Raw genomic sequence first — 14,248 nt, 5'->3', positions numbered from 1 at the left:
AACTAAGGAAAACACTAATGCAAAATCTTTGACTGTGTTATCATATCATTTGTAAATAAGACAATGCCAAGTTCATGTCCTGTTTTACAAGCGAGCTGACACTAAAACTGAAAAAACAAGTCAACACTTTCAACAAATTGAAAGATATTCTGGTTTTATTTTTATACATTTCTCTACATTGAAAAAATATTCTAAAATTAAAAATTTAAATGGTGTGACCTAAATAATGCTGATGCTGACATGAATACATGGGAAGACAGAAAAACAAGTTCAGTGACTACATTTTTGTTTACTCATTTGGTGTTTAACGCCGTGATTAAGAATTTTTCAGTTACATGATGGCAGTCAGATTTATATGTGGAGGAAACAGGCATGCTCAAAGTAAACCGCTGACCACTGCCAGGTTCTTAACAAACGTCTTCAATTAAAAGCCTTGGCCAAAAAGTTGAGAGCTGGATACGAACACGCGACCTTATTGGTCAAGGGCCTGAGAATTGCAGCTAGCCAGCACCTTAACCACCTGAGCCAGCCAGGCCCCTTTGACTGTTACAGGAGAAGCAACTCCCTTACCAAACTCTCTGCTCGTTTGACTGTCTCTGCATTAATGGATCGGCCAGCAATCTTGTTTAGGGGGATGATGGTGTAGCGTCTCCTCAGCTCTCCCTTCTGCAGCAGCTTCTTCCCTGTCACTTCTGTGTCCACAATCACGTTATAGAGCTGCAAGTAAAACACATATACTCATCCTGGTGCTTCACAATGCTATTTTTTTTAATGTTTTGCTAATAAACTTTAATATAATCAGGACATTGATATCACCCACTAGATCCCTAGACCACATTGTCAGAATACTGATGTGTGAAAAAACAAAACAAAAAAAAAAGAAGAAAAAAAAGAGTAATAAGGAAGAATTTTTTAAATATGTATTGCTTGACTACACTTTTTTAATTAAGTGTTTTCATTTGTCATCTCCACTCCTGTCTAGCCTATGTCTACATCAACACGAAGCAATGATACCATCCAAATTATTACCACAGATATATTAAGAGTTATCTCACCTTGCCCCCAGCAGCCACTTCCAGCCCTAATGCAGTCTGAGGTTGCTTCAGCTTCACCAGTTTACACACCAGCCCATGCACCTTACTCCTGTCAAAGTTCTTCTCTGGGTCTCTGTAGTCAAACTGCAGCTGAGGAAATCTACAACACATTTATACAGCGAATTGCTATTCATATCAAAGCTTTCATCCACTGATCAGTTACTACCAGCTCCATTCTGCACATAACCAGGTACTTCACTCTTGTGATGTAGCGGTGAGTAGACAACAAAGTGAAAAGATCACATGCGCAGGTAAAGGAAAATTAACACCAATGGATGATATTCTGAAAACTACAACTGATAATAACTGGAAGTTGGACAATGGAATAACCTGCACAGCATATGTACAAATTGTGAACATCAACAGAGCCTGGTTTTGAACTTATGAGTTTTCTATTGACAATATTTTCACCGCCACTTATGCACAAGTAAAGCCTGGATGCCAGCAGTCTCAAATATATAATTCTGAGGAGACAGGAAAACAAAGAAATATTTATGTTTTTGGTAAGTGTTTAATGCCGTAATAAGAATTCAGTTGAGTTCATGGGTGGAGGAAAGACCCACTCACCTGGCCTCTAGCTGGTCCAGTGTCTCCTTGAGCTGTTGTACCTCCTGACTGAGAGAACGTCTCTCACTGGACAAACTCTCTTCCTTCCCATCCTCATAGCCTAGTTTCTTCATCTCAGTCTGAAACACACATACATGAGATTATATATATATATATATATATATATATATATATATATGCACCCAGTTCATCTTCTGATAACTAGATAATCATGGTTCAAAGGAGCAATAAAAGATTGCTGCCGATGGTTAGACACTGAACAGCTTGGGTGTGATTGTATGTGCCTGTTAGTTCTCCATGTTATTCTCAATGGCTGTCTTAGGCAACATTAGTTTAATTTATGTGTTTATAGTCGAGGAAACTAAAAAAAATCCAAAGATGGAATAAAACTAAAAATGAAAATCCACCCTTTTATTTTGTCCCATCTCTTGGCCTTTATGATTTGCCTGTTTTTCTAGGCTCTCCCATCAAGTAAAAATGTCTTCGCAAGGAAAACTTGTCAGGATAATCCACATTTTCCACAAATTTGATGGTTTTTCAAGTTTTCATTTTTATACCCTTCTCCGACATTGAAAAATGGTTTATTCTACTTGTAAAACAACATTTAAAATTGGTGTGACCTTACTCTATAAAACAGTAAGCTGACTACAATGTAGGTGTGCTTTAACTTGCCTGTAACTTCTCCATGTTTTTCTCCACAGCTTCCTGTGCAGCCAGGTCTTTCTTATAGTCCTGCTCTGTCTTCTTCAACTCTGCCTCTTTCTTTTTGATCTCCTGATGAGCGTGTTTTAACCTGATTGAAACAAATCAGCTGTTACTCTCCACACATAACTATAATAATGTAGGTGGGAGAGGGAAACCTAAGCAAAGTCTGGGGATGGGGGGGGGGGGGGAGGAGGGAGATTGCACCTTGCCAGAAATGACAAACCCCAAATGTAAAACTGCAGTTGAAACAGGGAGAGTACATTAAAAGATATGACCTCAGTAAGGGAGTTTCAATTTCACACTTTTTTACTGCAGAAAGTACTGTACCATGTGACCTGTCAGAAACGTTATGCAACTGTGTTTGATTCAATTTACTACTCAAGTTTCAGAAAAAGTTATTTAGAGTAGACAAACAATGGAGAAAATTAAGGACATGGACATTTGTGAACTTAAAAAGTTCCTGAAGGAAAGTGGTGTCATTTTGTGTATCCAGGATATGGCGAGACAGGCAGTCTTTAAATTAATGTCAACAAAAGCTGCTCATAATTTTTGATAAATTACATGATACAGAAAGATCATTTTTACAGACTGTTCAAACTTGAAACTTCCCTACTGTCAGAGCTTGTGTTTCATATATCTGGAGAACATTAAGCCATGTACATTATAAACAAAATATTGGTTTTTCACTTTGCAAACTTATATCACGAATAGACAGCGTTCAGCATTATAGTGGGAGGAAACTGGGCAGTGCACGGTGGAAACTCAAGATCATCTGCAGGTTGCTACAAGACCTTCCAGTGTATGACCAAAGAGGAAGCCAGCATGAGCTGGACAAACTCACATCTGCCACAATGGTGAAACTCTCATTGGCTTCAAAAGTTAAGCAAAGCTCTAGAAAAATCCATAGGGGAAGGAGACACAATTTGCGAAATATTACAAAATTTAAATTCAATAAATGACCTAAAATTTCACCCATGACTAAGTTTAAGATTTTCCCTGATTCTGAGACTTCTTAAAAAGGTGTTTAAAAGAGTACAGGGTAGAATGATATTCTACTGTAAAATTTTCCTAATTTCAGCATCAAATGTAATCTCTGATGACCTATATAAGGTGAAATTTTAAATCTTTTACTGAAAGAAGATAAGTTAAGATAATTACGTTAACAAATTAAGAAAAATACCTCATTTGAGTTTGCTTTGTTTCTGTCTCAGCCTTGCTTATATCATTCTTGGCAGCTAAAAAAAACAAACATATAGATATAATACAATTCAACATAACCAGAAAGGTTAATTATGATATCTTTTAATCTGATCGGTGTTTACTTACTCAAGAATTTTTCACTTATAAAATGTCGGGTTTATGAGAGGAACCGGGAAAGTCTAAATGTGATGCTGTCCGTCTAGAAATCTGAGCACTAGGAACAAACGGATTTAAAAACAATAACAATAACAAAGTGTCATTTATACAGCTATGGACTACCTTGTATGGAGCTAGCACTGTGTCTTACCCATGAGCTGGTCATTCAGAGTGGCATCTTCACCGTCAGCATTACTGGAGAGACCAGAGCTCACAGCCTGGTAGTGTTTCTGAGCAGCAGTATGTGCCTCCTGGTCACTTGTGCTCTGTTTCTCCAATTTCTCTACCTCAGAACGAATCTTTTCCACTTCTTTCTCTTTGTTTGCCAGGGCAGCTTTATCCTTAAAGGATACATGAAACAGTTGGGATTTATTTCTTAATATGGAGTATATGATGTGGGATAACATGTAAAGTTCAAAAATGCTTCTCAGCTTTCTTCTTGGGGCATAAAAATGACTTTAAACTATGTACTGTTTTCCTAAGGACCCAGTGGTCAGTCCGAAAATTGCACAGCCTGCCGTGTTGATGTCAGTGCTAATAGCTGTCAAAACAACTTTGGGGAGAGCCAGAATTGGGGTCGTAAAGCTGGCCCTGCATTCCAAGTATGTTCAATGTTGATATCACTGGCCCTGCATTCCAAGTATGTTCAATGTTGATATCACTTCAAACTATTTCTGATTACTGAAGCAAAATATGCATATAATAGAGGAGTTGTTAAGGAGTATAAAATCATCACAAATGAGAATACCCAGGGTGCCATGTGATGGTATAAATTCAATGAGAGGCTGGAAATGAAAGACCATGTGAATTGACAAAATGTGCATGGCTACACAAGAACACACCCAGGGGGCCAGACCTCCATGCATCATGGATCCTTCACAAGCCTTTCACATGGTCACCATTAAGAAACAGATGGGACTGGTTGGTTAGGATACCTCATTTCCCTGTTTTATGATGCTCTTCTGTTTCTTGACCTCATCCTTCAGAGCCTGCTTCTTGTGGTCTACTGCCGATGAGGCTTTGGTGTCCATGGTTTGCTGCTCTTTCAGTTTATTCTCCAGCTCGACCAATACACTGCCAGTTTCCTGTAAGCATGCATAACACCATCTGTCAGCTTGACTGCAACCTGTAATTACTCAATGTTCACGGCAATGAAGGGCACATCCATGAAAAAAATGAATCAAAAGTAAGCCCCGATGAGGTTTGTAAATTACACTTCAAATTAAAAAAAAAATTTATTATTTCCTTTTTTTAAATTCACTTTTAACTATTTAACATGCTGAGGCGTACTCAATGGTGGAAATTAAAATTTATTGAGCTGATTTGAGAATTAAAACATACATGCTTAAAATTTATAGATGGAAATTAGTGCCTTGAAAGAACATTTCAACAACATTTAAATAACTCCAGTCATAAAGTATGCTAGGGATAAAGAATCTGGCCTACTTCTAAATTTCTTTATTTAACTCTACACTCAAGAATTTTTCCTTTAAACAAGTTACACAAAGCAGTCAGGTTTATGGACGGAGGAAATCAAATTGTCTGGTGTACGTCACTGGTACCTGACAAATTTCCTGACTAAGGCTTCGACAGTTTCCAGTTTACATCTACGACCTTGATGTCATTATACTCAACTGTAAACTAGATTCCCTCGCTGCTGGGCCACCTGAACGGTACAAAATCACCATGACAGCCTGGTGAGGTAACTTGGTTTGCTTAAAACCTGTGGCACAACAGAATAAATGGGACTTCCTTGGACCTATACAGCTTACCTCATCCCTTTTCCTCTCTAGTTCGTCAATCACAACTGATAACTCTTTGATTTTCTCTTCACCCTTCAACAAGCAACACATCATTCAGATAAAAAAAAAATTGAATTCAGCTATTTCATTGTTCAGATAGCTGGGAATTAAGGTTTATATAAATATTTATTTAAATAATTTTATTTGTATTTAATCAGCAAACTGAAGAGTGTTCATTTTAAAGTTATATGACAGCAAGTTTTACGGGTAGAGAGGCTATGTAAACCATCACCCTTCCCCATGTAACAAACTTCTGGACTTCAAGCAAGCTAATTTAGCAAGGCTTGGATTTGAGCCTGCGACAAACATTGGTTAGGGATTGATAGGCTGCAGTGACATTAACATCAGAAAGAACACATAAAAGACTATGGAAATTTTAATGTTTACATGTATTAATATATGATATCAACATTCAAAAATAAAGTGTATCTACTGTAATTTTTCCATTTATAAGAAGTTCTTTATTTACATGTAATTTATGCATACATCTATTGAAAATTTGTCTATATAAGATCATAGGAATTGAGTTTGTCTGGTTTTGAGTTGTGGCATTACGACAGTGTGGGGGTGTGGGGACAGTAGTGACAACAGTGACAGTTCACACATCATTCACTTCATTCTTGTGATGTCACAGTAGCATACTTATTGCCCGACAGATAAATCTTGCAATACATAATACCATATTTAAGTTTAACATATGATAACAAAAGAATTGTAGTTAAATAGAGCAATTTGTTGAAGAAAATAGTTGGACTGAGATCTGTCATAAGACATATATTTATCACAGCACAGTCCTGACCTCAATCATTTTACTTTGGAAGGCTTTGATAGACTCCTCCATGTCTGTCAATTTAGTAGCCGACTTCTTCCAAGTTTCCTGCAAAAGAACACACAAATATGATTTAGATATGTACTTCTTATCAATTTTTCTTTCTGAGTGAATGAAATCCAACAGTGCACAAATGATTTTACTGACTAAGGGTTGAGGACAAGGTGTTCCTGAAGCATTAATTTACACATGTTAATATTTCCTGATTTATAAGATTTGATTTGGACAAAATCAGTTATAAATACATGACAGATCTCGTGGAGACTCTGGGGTGAAGAGAATAGGATCGCAGCCCTCCAGGCAAGCTTGGCGTAAAAGGTGACTAACCTAGAGCTTTCCCATTTGGGCCTGGCGACAGATTAGGTCCACATGATCTGAACATGCGTGCAGGGTTTCCCCAGAAAAATAAATTTTGAGTCTGAATGAGGCCGAGGGGGGGGGGGGAGAGGAAGGAAAGGGGGTAGAGGGTGGTATTCAACCTTCCGTTTTGAGTCTTTTGATATGGTGTAATTCACGATGTCCATAGTAAAATTCCTGTGTTGTATCAGAGCCTTCTGATGAGCAAGTCGGCAGAACGAAAATAAGTGTCAAAACTTACACGTTGTGGACAAAAATATGCTGATGACTTTGTGGTCTTGTGGACAACTTTCATCTTACTCCATGATATCTCTCTTTGACATTTTACACGTGGAGCAATTGTTTTTGCACGCTACGCATGCGCACCTGTAATTGACCTTTCTGACTTGTCGGGGCACATCAAACGTTGATATCTATTAAAAGCATTTTCCCCAAATTGCTGACATACGGAGGTCAGTCGAGTTGACCATCCTAGGACTGGATTTTCGGGCTACTATAGACCTATGCAACTATTTCCATTTCCTTCATGGAGTTAATGTGGTAACTCCAACAAACGATACAAGGCGATTCATGATTCATTAGTGCTGCATGCACTATCCCCGCGTGCATTAGATCATCGGTCTCTGACACACAGATATTAAAAATAGAGATTTTGACGTGATGCATGAACGGGACATGTCAGCGATGTCGCGGACACAAGTGTGCAGATTGGTTTGTTTGGTGCTTAACTATTTGTTACCGTCAACATATCTGTAAAAGGATTCAAATATTCCACTGGTGACTGAAAATACTTTCCTTTATTTCGCTTTTTTTGTCTGAGGGGGAATTTTCCATAGTTTTCCTGGGGGAATGGGTCCGATTACCAGATGCAAAACGGGCCTAAAAGAAACCCTATGAGTGTGATGTTTTAACCTGCTGATGATGCTGTAGATATGGATAGATATTTAAATTATATGTTTGAGTTTATTGTATAAGGACTATTTTTCATAATAATGAAAGTCATTGCATTCAATGGATTTTAAATAATTTGTGTTTGTCACAGTTGGCGAAAACTTAAAGCTTGTCTTCCATGTTTGGTATGGTTGTTTCAAAAAGTAGTTGTCTCTTTTTGTTTGTCTTTGAAGGTTTTCTCACCACAATAAGCCTGTAATATTGCTGAAGTGGTGTTCAGCCATAATCAGTCAGTCAGTCATTCATTCATTTAATAATTCATACATCACACGGAAAAATCTGTGAGTCACATTTTGTCCCTTTTGGACCTTTCAACATTAGCCAGGATTACATCAAAGGCTTCTGAGGGGCCCAATGTAGGCCCTTTCACAATAACCCTAAGTGGAAATTCTCACAAATGACAATGACATTTTTTCCCTAAAAGGCAACCTTTTATACTAAATGCAAGTAACCATGTTTCAAATACTCTGTTCACATGGGCAAAGCTAAGCTGGTTTAACTTGTGAAAGTGGCTTTTAGCCAGTTTGACACTGCTTGTGTGCACGCAAAGCAGGGCCATTTTTATCTGGTTTAATTAATTTTGTTGCAACAGATTGTAAATGATCAAGACACTAAACATGCAATTTCCTCATAACAAAATATTATGAGCAGATCAGTTGTAACGGGGAACCATGCCTGGATAATTGTTTAAACTCTGGCCTTGTTTTGTTCATTTTTGCCTTTGCTGTTTTGGAAACTACCATTGCTGAAGTCAAGACTGAAGGTTACTTAATTTTGAAACTGATTGCTGGAGCCTTAAGAAAAGTGTTTAAATCCATTTTTATACCTAAACAAGAAAGCAGAGTTGTTTTTTGTACATTCATATGTGACACATCCTAAATTGCATATTGAGAAATAAATTCTGGATGTTTCATGTATCTTTTAAGTTAGTTATCCTCACAGCTCCGTCCCACAGGGTATTTTTCATATAATTTTAATATTTTCACCCGGTTTTCTCTTGTGACTGAAGAAGCATTTTAAGAAATAAATGGTCAACGTTTCAAGTAGCCTTTAAGCTACTTATCACTCATTATTCTTACAGCTGTCTTAACAAAAGTGGATATAATTTAGAGTACAGTTAGTAGTTTTCTCCTCTGAAAACAAACATACATAACCTTACCTCAGCACGAACAAATCTGTAGGCAATGTCCAGTTTGTTAAGGTGCTCCAACTCTCGTATTACTTTCTGGTACTCCAAATATGAGGATCTCTCTTCCTTCAGTTTGGTCAGTGTAGGTGAAATTTCTTCCTTCAATATCTGTGGTGTAAAGGAAACAGTAGCCACAGCCACAGATTTATGATGTAGATGTTATTTGTTCAAAATGAAACAACAAATAGCATGGGCTATCAACTGCTTACCATAAACTGCATCTTTGACTTTAACATTTATATGCTTTGACATATTTATTGGGAAATATCCATGAAAGAGATGGTTTAACTAATTGTTGCAAATATTAAAAGAACTACATAACATATCTGATATTTATACCAAAAATACCCATCAAAAAAATACATGCTTGAACAGATTATACTGTAAGTATCATCATTTTTCTATGGCCAGCTATCTGTGGATGATCTAGACCTTTTCAAACTGTCAATCAAGAACATACACTTGACCAATCATAAACAGTATTGTTGCAAAGGGTCAACCGAATGTCCCACACATTGGTTATGACGTCACAATCGCTTTCACTGGGAATAGAATAAAAAGTAACGTTGTCATGAGAATGGGTGGGGAGACATCGGATGTGTTGGATCCATCCCTTTATTTTCCTTGGGCGATGCCCTCTTTAGTTTCAAAGGCAGATATACATGTATTAAGACGCCTGTCCAGGTGGAGATACTTTTGGACAGGCATATGTGTCACAGGTAGAAAAAATTCAATATTTTACTTTGTGTAAAATCATCACAGTTCTCCATGAAATGATTAAAAAATCCTGTAACTGCATAATAATATTAAAGTATTTGAATTCTACAATATGCACAGTAATTCTTACAGTGTCAATCTCCTTCAGTTTCATGTCTTTCTTCTCAATTGTTTTCTGGGCGGCTTCCTTTTTACTTTCGTACAGCCTGGTGCCTGTTGCTTCTTCGATCATAGACAAAATCTGATATGAGGAAATGGTAATGGAGATATATATTAGATATATATAAAGATTCACACACATCCATTCCTACAAATCTTAACACCATTGACAGGTACCAGTAGTTAGATTTCTTTACCTGTATTACTCAATGTCTCTGGCGTAAGTTAAATAATTTTGTCCTCTAATGATTATGTTCATACCAGGCTCTTGACCAATGAGGTCATGTGTTCAAATCCAGCACTAGCTGGTTCAGCTGCAGTCTTAAATCAGAAGCTTTATTTCATAACTGGCGAAGTGCTGTAGCTTACTCTAGTAGGCAAATGAACTATTTTTTTTGCTTAGATCTCTTTTTCCAAGGCTTTATCTATTGAGGTCGTTATCATAATCTGATCCATCTTTTTATACAAAACACAATTCTAACACACTAAAAATACCACATGCCACTTGTTGATATAACACTTAATGCTGATAATAGTTTTAACAGATATTCTACATGTACTGTTTGTTTGTACAACACTTGATTCAGACAAGTGATTTACCTCTGGAGGCTTCATGTTGATGACCTTGGTGATCCTACCCTGCATGATCAGGAAGTGAGGATTGTTGACGTTGAGCTGTACAGAGCGGAACAAGTCCTGTACCCTGGTATTGTTGGCATTACTGCCATTAATTAGGTATTTGTTCCGTCCTTCAACCACAACCTGAAATATAAGAGAGAAAAATGAAATTCTGAGCAAACCCCCTGTCTTAGGCCACTCAAACAGATAAACAGTTTACTCAAAAGGAACTTCAATTTTACAAAATCACCAGCTGTCATCTGTCAGATTTTGATATCATATCTCTCAACATGGCCTAATCACTCAGTGAGGGACATGAGTGCAAGATAACCTGACAGGTCTGTTTCCAAAAATTTGATGGAAAAACCACAAGTTTAAATAGGAACTTATTCATAAATTCACGCAATTTGAAGCTATCTATGAAAATTGGAATCTCCATGTTAACAGAGTAACTACTATTGTGATAACACAGCATTCAGCCTTTCCGTTTCTATCCAGTTGCCATGGAAAACAGAAATTTGATCGAAACAGTGCCGGTTAAAGAATGGAACCTAGTTAACTTCAATATGAGTCGGCATACAAAATATGAGATTCTTATCTCATGCAGTTTAACCTCTATTGTTATTATGTTGTTTAAATGGACAGACAGACAGACAGACATATGCCGTCATAATCCATTCAGCATTACATTCATTTCTTATTTTCAGTTTTTCGGCCAAGAAAACCAGAGTAAACAAGTCAATGACAAATCTTACTACGCACCCACAGACAGTGACATAAAAATTCACCGTCCAAGGCTGGATTTGAACCCACACCTTGTGTGTTCCTTTCGACCGAAAGGGCTTAAGGTAATTATCCAAATTACAGGGTAACAGCCTGCTCACCTTAGTATGCCGATAGCGTAAAGTGAATAGAAAACAAAAATATAGATGTATAAGTCTGAAGACAGGGCCTAATCCAGGCCTACTCAGCGTCCAATTATTGGCACTGCCGTTCCCTTGAAGTGCCCTTTGTGTCAAAAAAAAGAAATTTAGGAAAAAAAACGAAACAGCCCGTATTCATTATAAGACTTGGACTATCTACTTAGTCGCTAGGCTTTGGCTAGACATTTGCCACACTACTTTTGGCGAGTATAATTTCTGTGTCTTCCTTTTGCCACAGTGGAGAAAGCAATGGATGCCTTTCAACTTCAGATGTTTAGGTTTAAAGTTCGGTAAATTTACTCAAGTTTAATGTTGGGTCCAGAATCAAGAAGGAATATTTGACTTTAGTGTGAAAGAACTTGGTTATGAAAACAACAAAGTGTTTAAAGGGCAGTTAACATCCCCCTGTATGCCCTAAAGCAGGTGATGAAAACTGGACCCGGCGATATTCAATTCAGAATTTTTAGCATTCAGATTATTACTTCTAATTTACTTTCAAAAAAAAAAAAAATATGTCGACCAACCCAACTCGTCTTCAAAAAACAGGGGTTTGTTACCTGCAACAAACAACTTTCTAATTATGGTCTGGGGTAGCTATGATACAATGTGATGATCAGATGCACATGTCATCCGGGATAGCAGAGTTCTCCACATATCAGTAAATACAAGCTATCCTTACACTGAATTTTCAGGTTAGGTACGGGTTGTGGTGTGCACGTGGAGTGGAGGTCAACCCTATTAACCCAGGCCTTAAAAATGTGTGAGAATCAAAATAATCAACAATGTGGTGCCCTTCACCGGTGGTTCCACCCCTTGCCCTTCTGAGGCGAGATTAGGCCCTGGAAGACAATCAGTGCTATTTTGAATATTTTTTTGTATGTGGTTTGTAACATCTCAGAAAGACCCGGATTCCCTTAATTTAGGCAAAGCACTCTGAAACTCACCTGTCGTGTAACAGTGATTTCTTCATGTTGTTCATAGCCCAGTGGACTTTGCTTCTTGTCTTTGTTATCAAATGTGATGCTAACGGTTGCTTTGGTTATTCCAGCTTGGCCACTTTTATACACCAATTCTTGCAGACTGCTTGCTCGTACCTTTTAACACACATACAACATTCTTTAATGCAAAAAATAAGTAAAAGTAAATAAATAAATAAACAAGTCAATAAAATGCACCTTCAGAATGCAGATTAAACAAGTTCATGTCTGACTTTTGGACCAGAGCTGTAAAGCTGAAGGCTAATCTTGTAAGGCTGAGGTGGTTATGCATTGTTAATCAATGGACCCCCTTCTTAGACAAGAAATCTTGGTTGTGACAATTTTGATATTGGACGGTAACAGGGCCTGTCATCACAACAAAGAACACTTTCATAGATAGATAGTCATAAAACTTGTATGGCTTTTGGGAGACACAAGTGATTTAGGCATCAGATTGCCGTCTCTTAACCCAAATGTTCATTGTGAAAGGCAGATTCTTCAATGGAATGACTTTATAGCTTTGCCATGTGATATAATAAGCAACCTTGGCTCAACAACCCCACTCCCAGCAAAACAATGTCCATTTCAAACACTTGTTTTGCTAAAATATTAATTGGGCAAGTGCATGACTACATGAGACTAAAAAATGCTTTTCCCTCTGAATTTATTTATTTGATTGGTGTTTTACGTCCTTCAATAATATTTCACTCATACAACGGTGGCCAGCATTACAGTGGGAGAAAAGCGGGCAGAGCCCAGGGGAATTAAACCCACAACTATCCAGAGGTTGCTAACATACCATCCCACATATGGCCGGAGAGGAAGCCAACATGACCTGACTTGGTGAGACTCCTGGGTCATTGCGCCGCTCTGGCACACTATCCTCCTCGGCCCCAGAGGAACTCCGATGTACTTGTATGATCTCTCAACACAAGTACTATATCATTATAGTATGTGTTGTAAATGTAATACGTAATTGGAGTATATGAATATGATTAGATGGTCTGAAATTTTTTAAATAGACATACTCTTACTTTAGATAAATACTGGTTTAGTTAGTTCAATTAAATTAAACACTGAGGTCTATTTTCAACGATTTCTGACATACTGACCTGCCTCGACGTTTAATTAAATTTAACAAATGTTTTAGTTTGATATATCGTGTCTTTACGGTTCACTATACTATGTAAGTTCTACATAGTATAACATATCAGTATCTTTGATGTTCACAGTGCGATTCAGATGTACAGTAGGCCTACCTGTGTTAGATTTGATATTCCCAGCAGGAAACAGATCGAATCCAAAATATTGGATTTCCGCTCCCATTTAATCCAGTAATTGCGTTGAACAAGGGGTCGAATCCATTGACTTCGGTACGCTGGGCGTAGGACTTGAATCCATCGATGACTATTGACTTGATGTGCATTTTTAGTCGTATAAGACAAGCACTAACTTTTCATTATCGTTCGATTTTACAACTGAATCTGGCGCTTAAATCGTAGAAATGTAAGAGCGCATGCGTCATATAAACATCCGGCTTGTACAAGATGGCGGCTCCCACAGGTTGGGTTGGCAATCTGGTTCAATACCACGTAAAAGCGTAACAAGCTGAGAAAAGTGACACGCAGATAAAACAGTAAGCGTGGAAGTTAATAAGTGGGAAATACATTTTTGCACGACAGAATTATTTTTTAACAGGTGTGGTGCCAGGTTATCACGTTGTCACTGATTCTAATTGGCGTTAGGCTTAGTCAGCGGTCTACTGTTTCTTCCTGGAACGGCGTGTGGCAGTGTCACCAATGATCTCCCAGTTACACATTTAGATTTCTTTGAAAAGTTATATTTTGTGCACAAATTTTTAAAAGTAAACAACAAGAAAAGGACGCCTGATCCAAGATAGTTCCACGAGTGAAACAGACACCTGATTTAACGATGCTCTAACGTAGTTAGTAGGCCAGTTTCACACACTCATCTTATGAAATCGACGGTGTGCGGGAAGCAGAA

General features: G+C 37.7%; 1 protein-coding gene across 1 annotated transcript in view; it reads right to left on the bottom strand.

Moving 5' to 3' along the window:
- Positions 1-13,874, bottom strand: part of LOC135470130 (structural maintenance of chromosomes protein 2-like) — a 29,387-nt gene extending 15,513 nt beyond the window's left edge. The window contains 15 exon segments of the mRNA XM_064748893.1: positions 571-717; positions 1,056-1,194; positions 1,662-1,780; positions 2,334-2,454; positions 3,547-3,601; positions 3,874-4,063; positions 4,658-4,807; positions 5,495-5,557; positions 6,324-6,401; positions 8,821-8,958; positions 9,698-9,808; positions 10,327-10,488; positions 12,212-12,361; positions 13,504-13,559; positions 13,562-13,874. Of these exon segments, the coding sequence (XP_064604963.1) occupies positions 571-717; positions 1,056-1,194; positions 1,662-1,780; positions 2,334-2,454; positions 3,547-3,601; positions 3,874-4,063; positions 4,658-4,807; positions 5,495-5,557; positions 6,324-6,401; positions 8,821-8,958; positions 9,698-9,808; positions 10,327-10,488; positions 12,212-12,361; positions 13,504-13,559; positions 13,562-13,670 (1,788 nt within the window). The 5' untranslated portion in view covers positions 13,671-13,874.
- Positions 13,875-14,248: the final 374 nt, after the last annotated feature.

Source organism: Liolophura sinensis, chromosome 7 (assembly GCF_032854445.1).
Source record: "Liolophura sinensis isolate JHLJ2023 chromosome 7, CUHK_Ljap_v2, whole genome shotgun sequence".
Lineage (NCBI taxonomy): Eukaryota > Metazoa > Mollusca > Polyplacophora > Chitonida > Chitonidae > Liolophura > Liolophura sinensis.
Note: the sequence above shows the minus strand (reverse complement) of the source record. Positions and strands in the feature narration are given on the sequence as shown.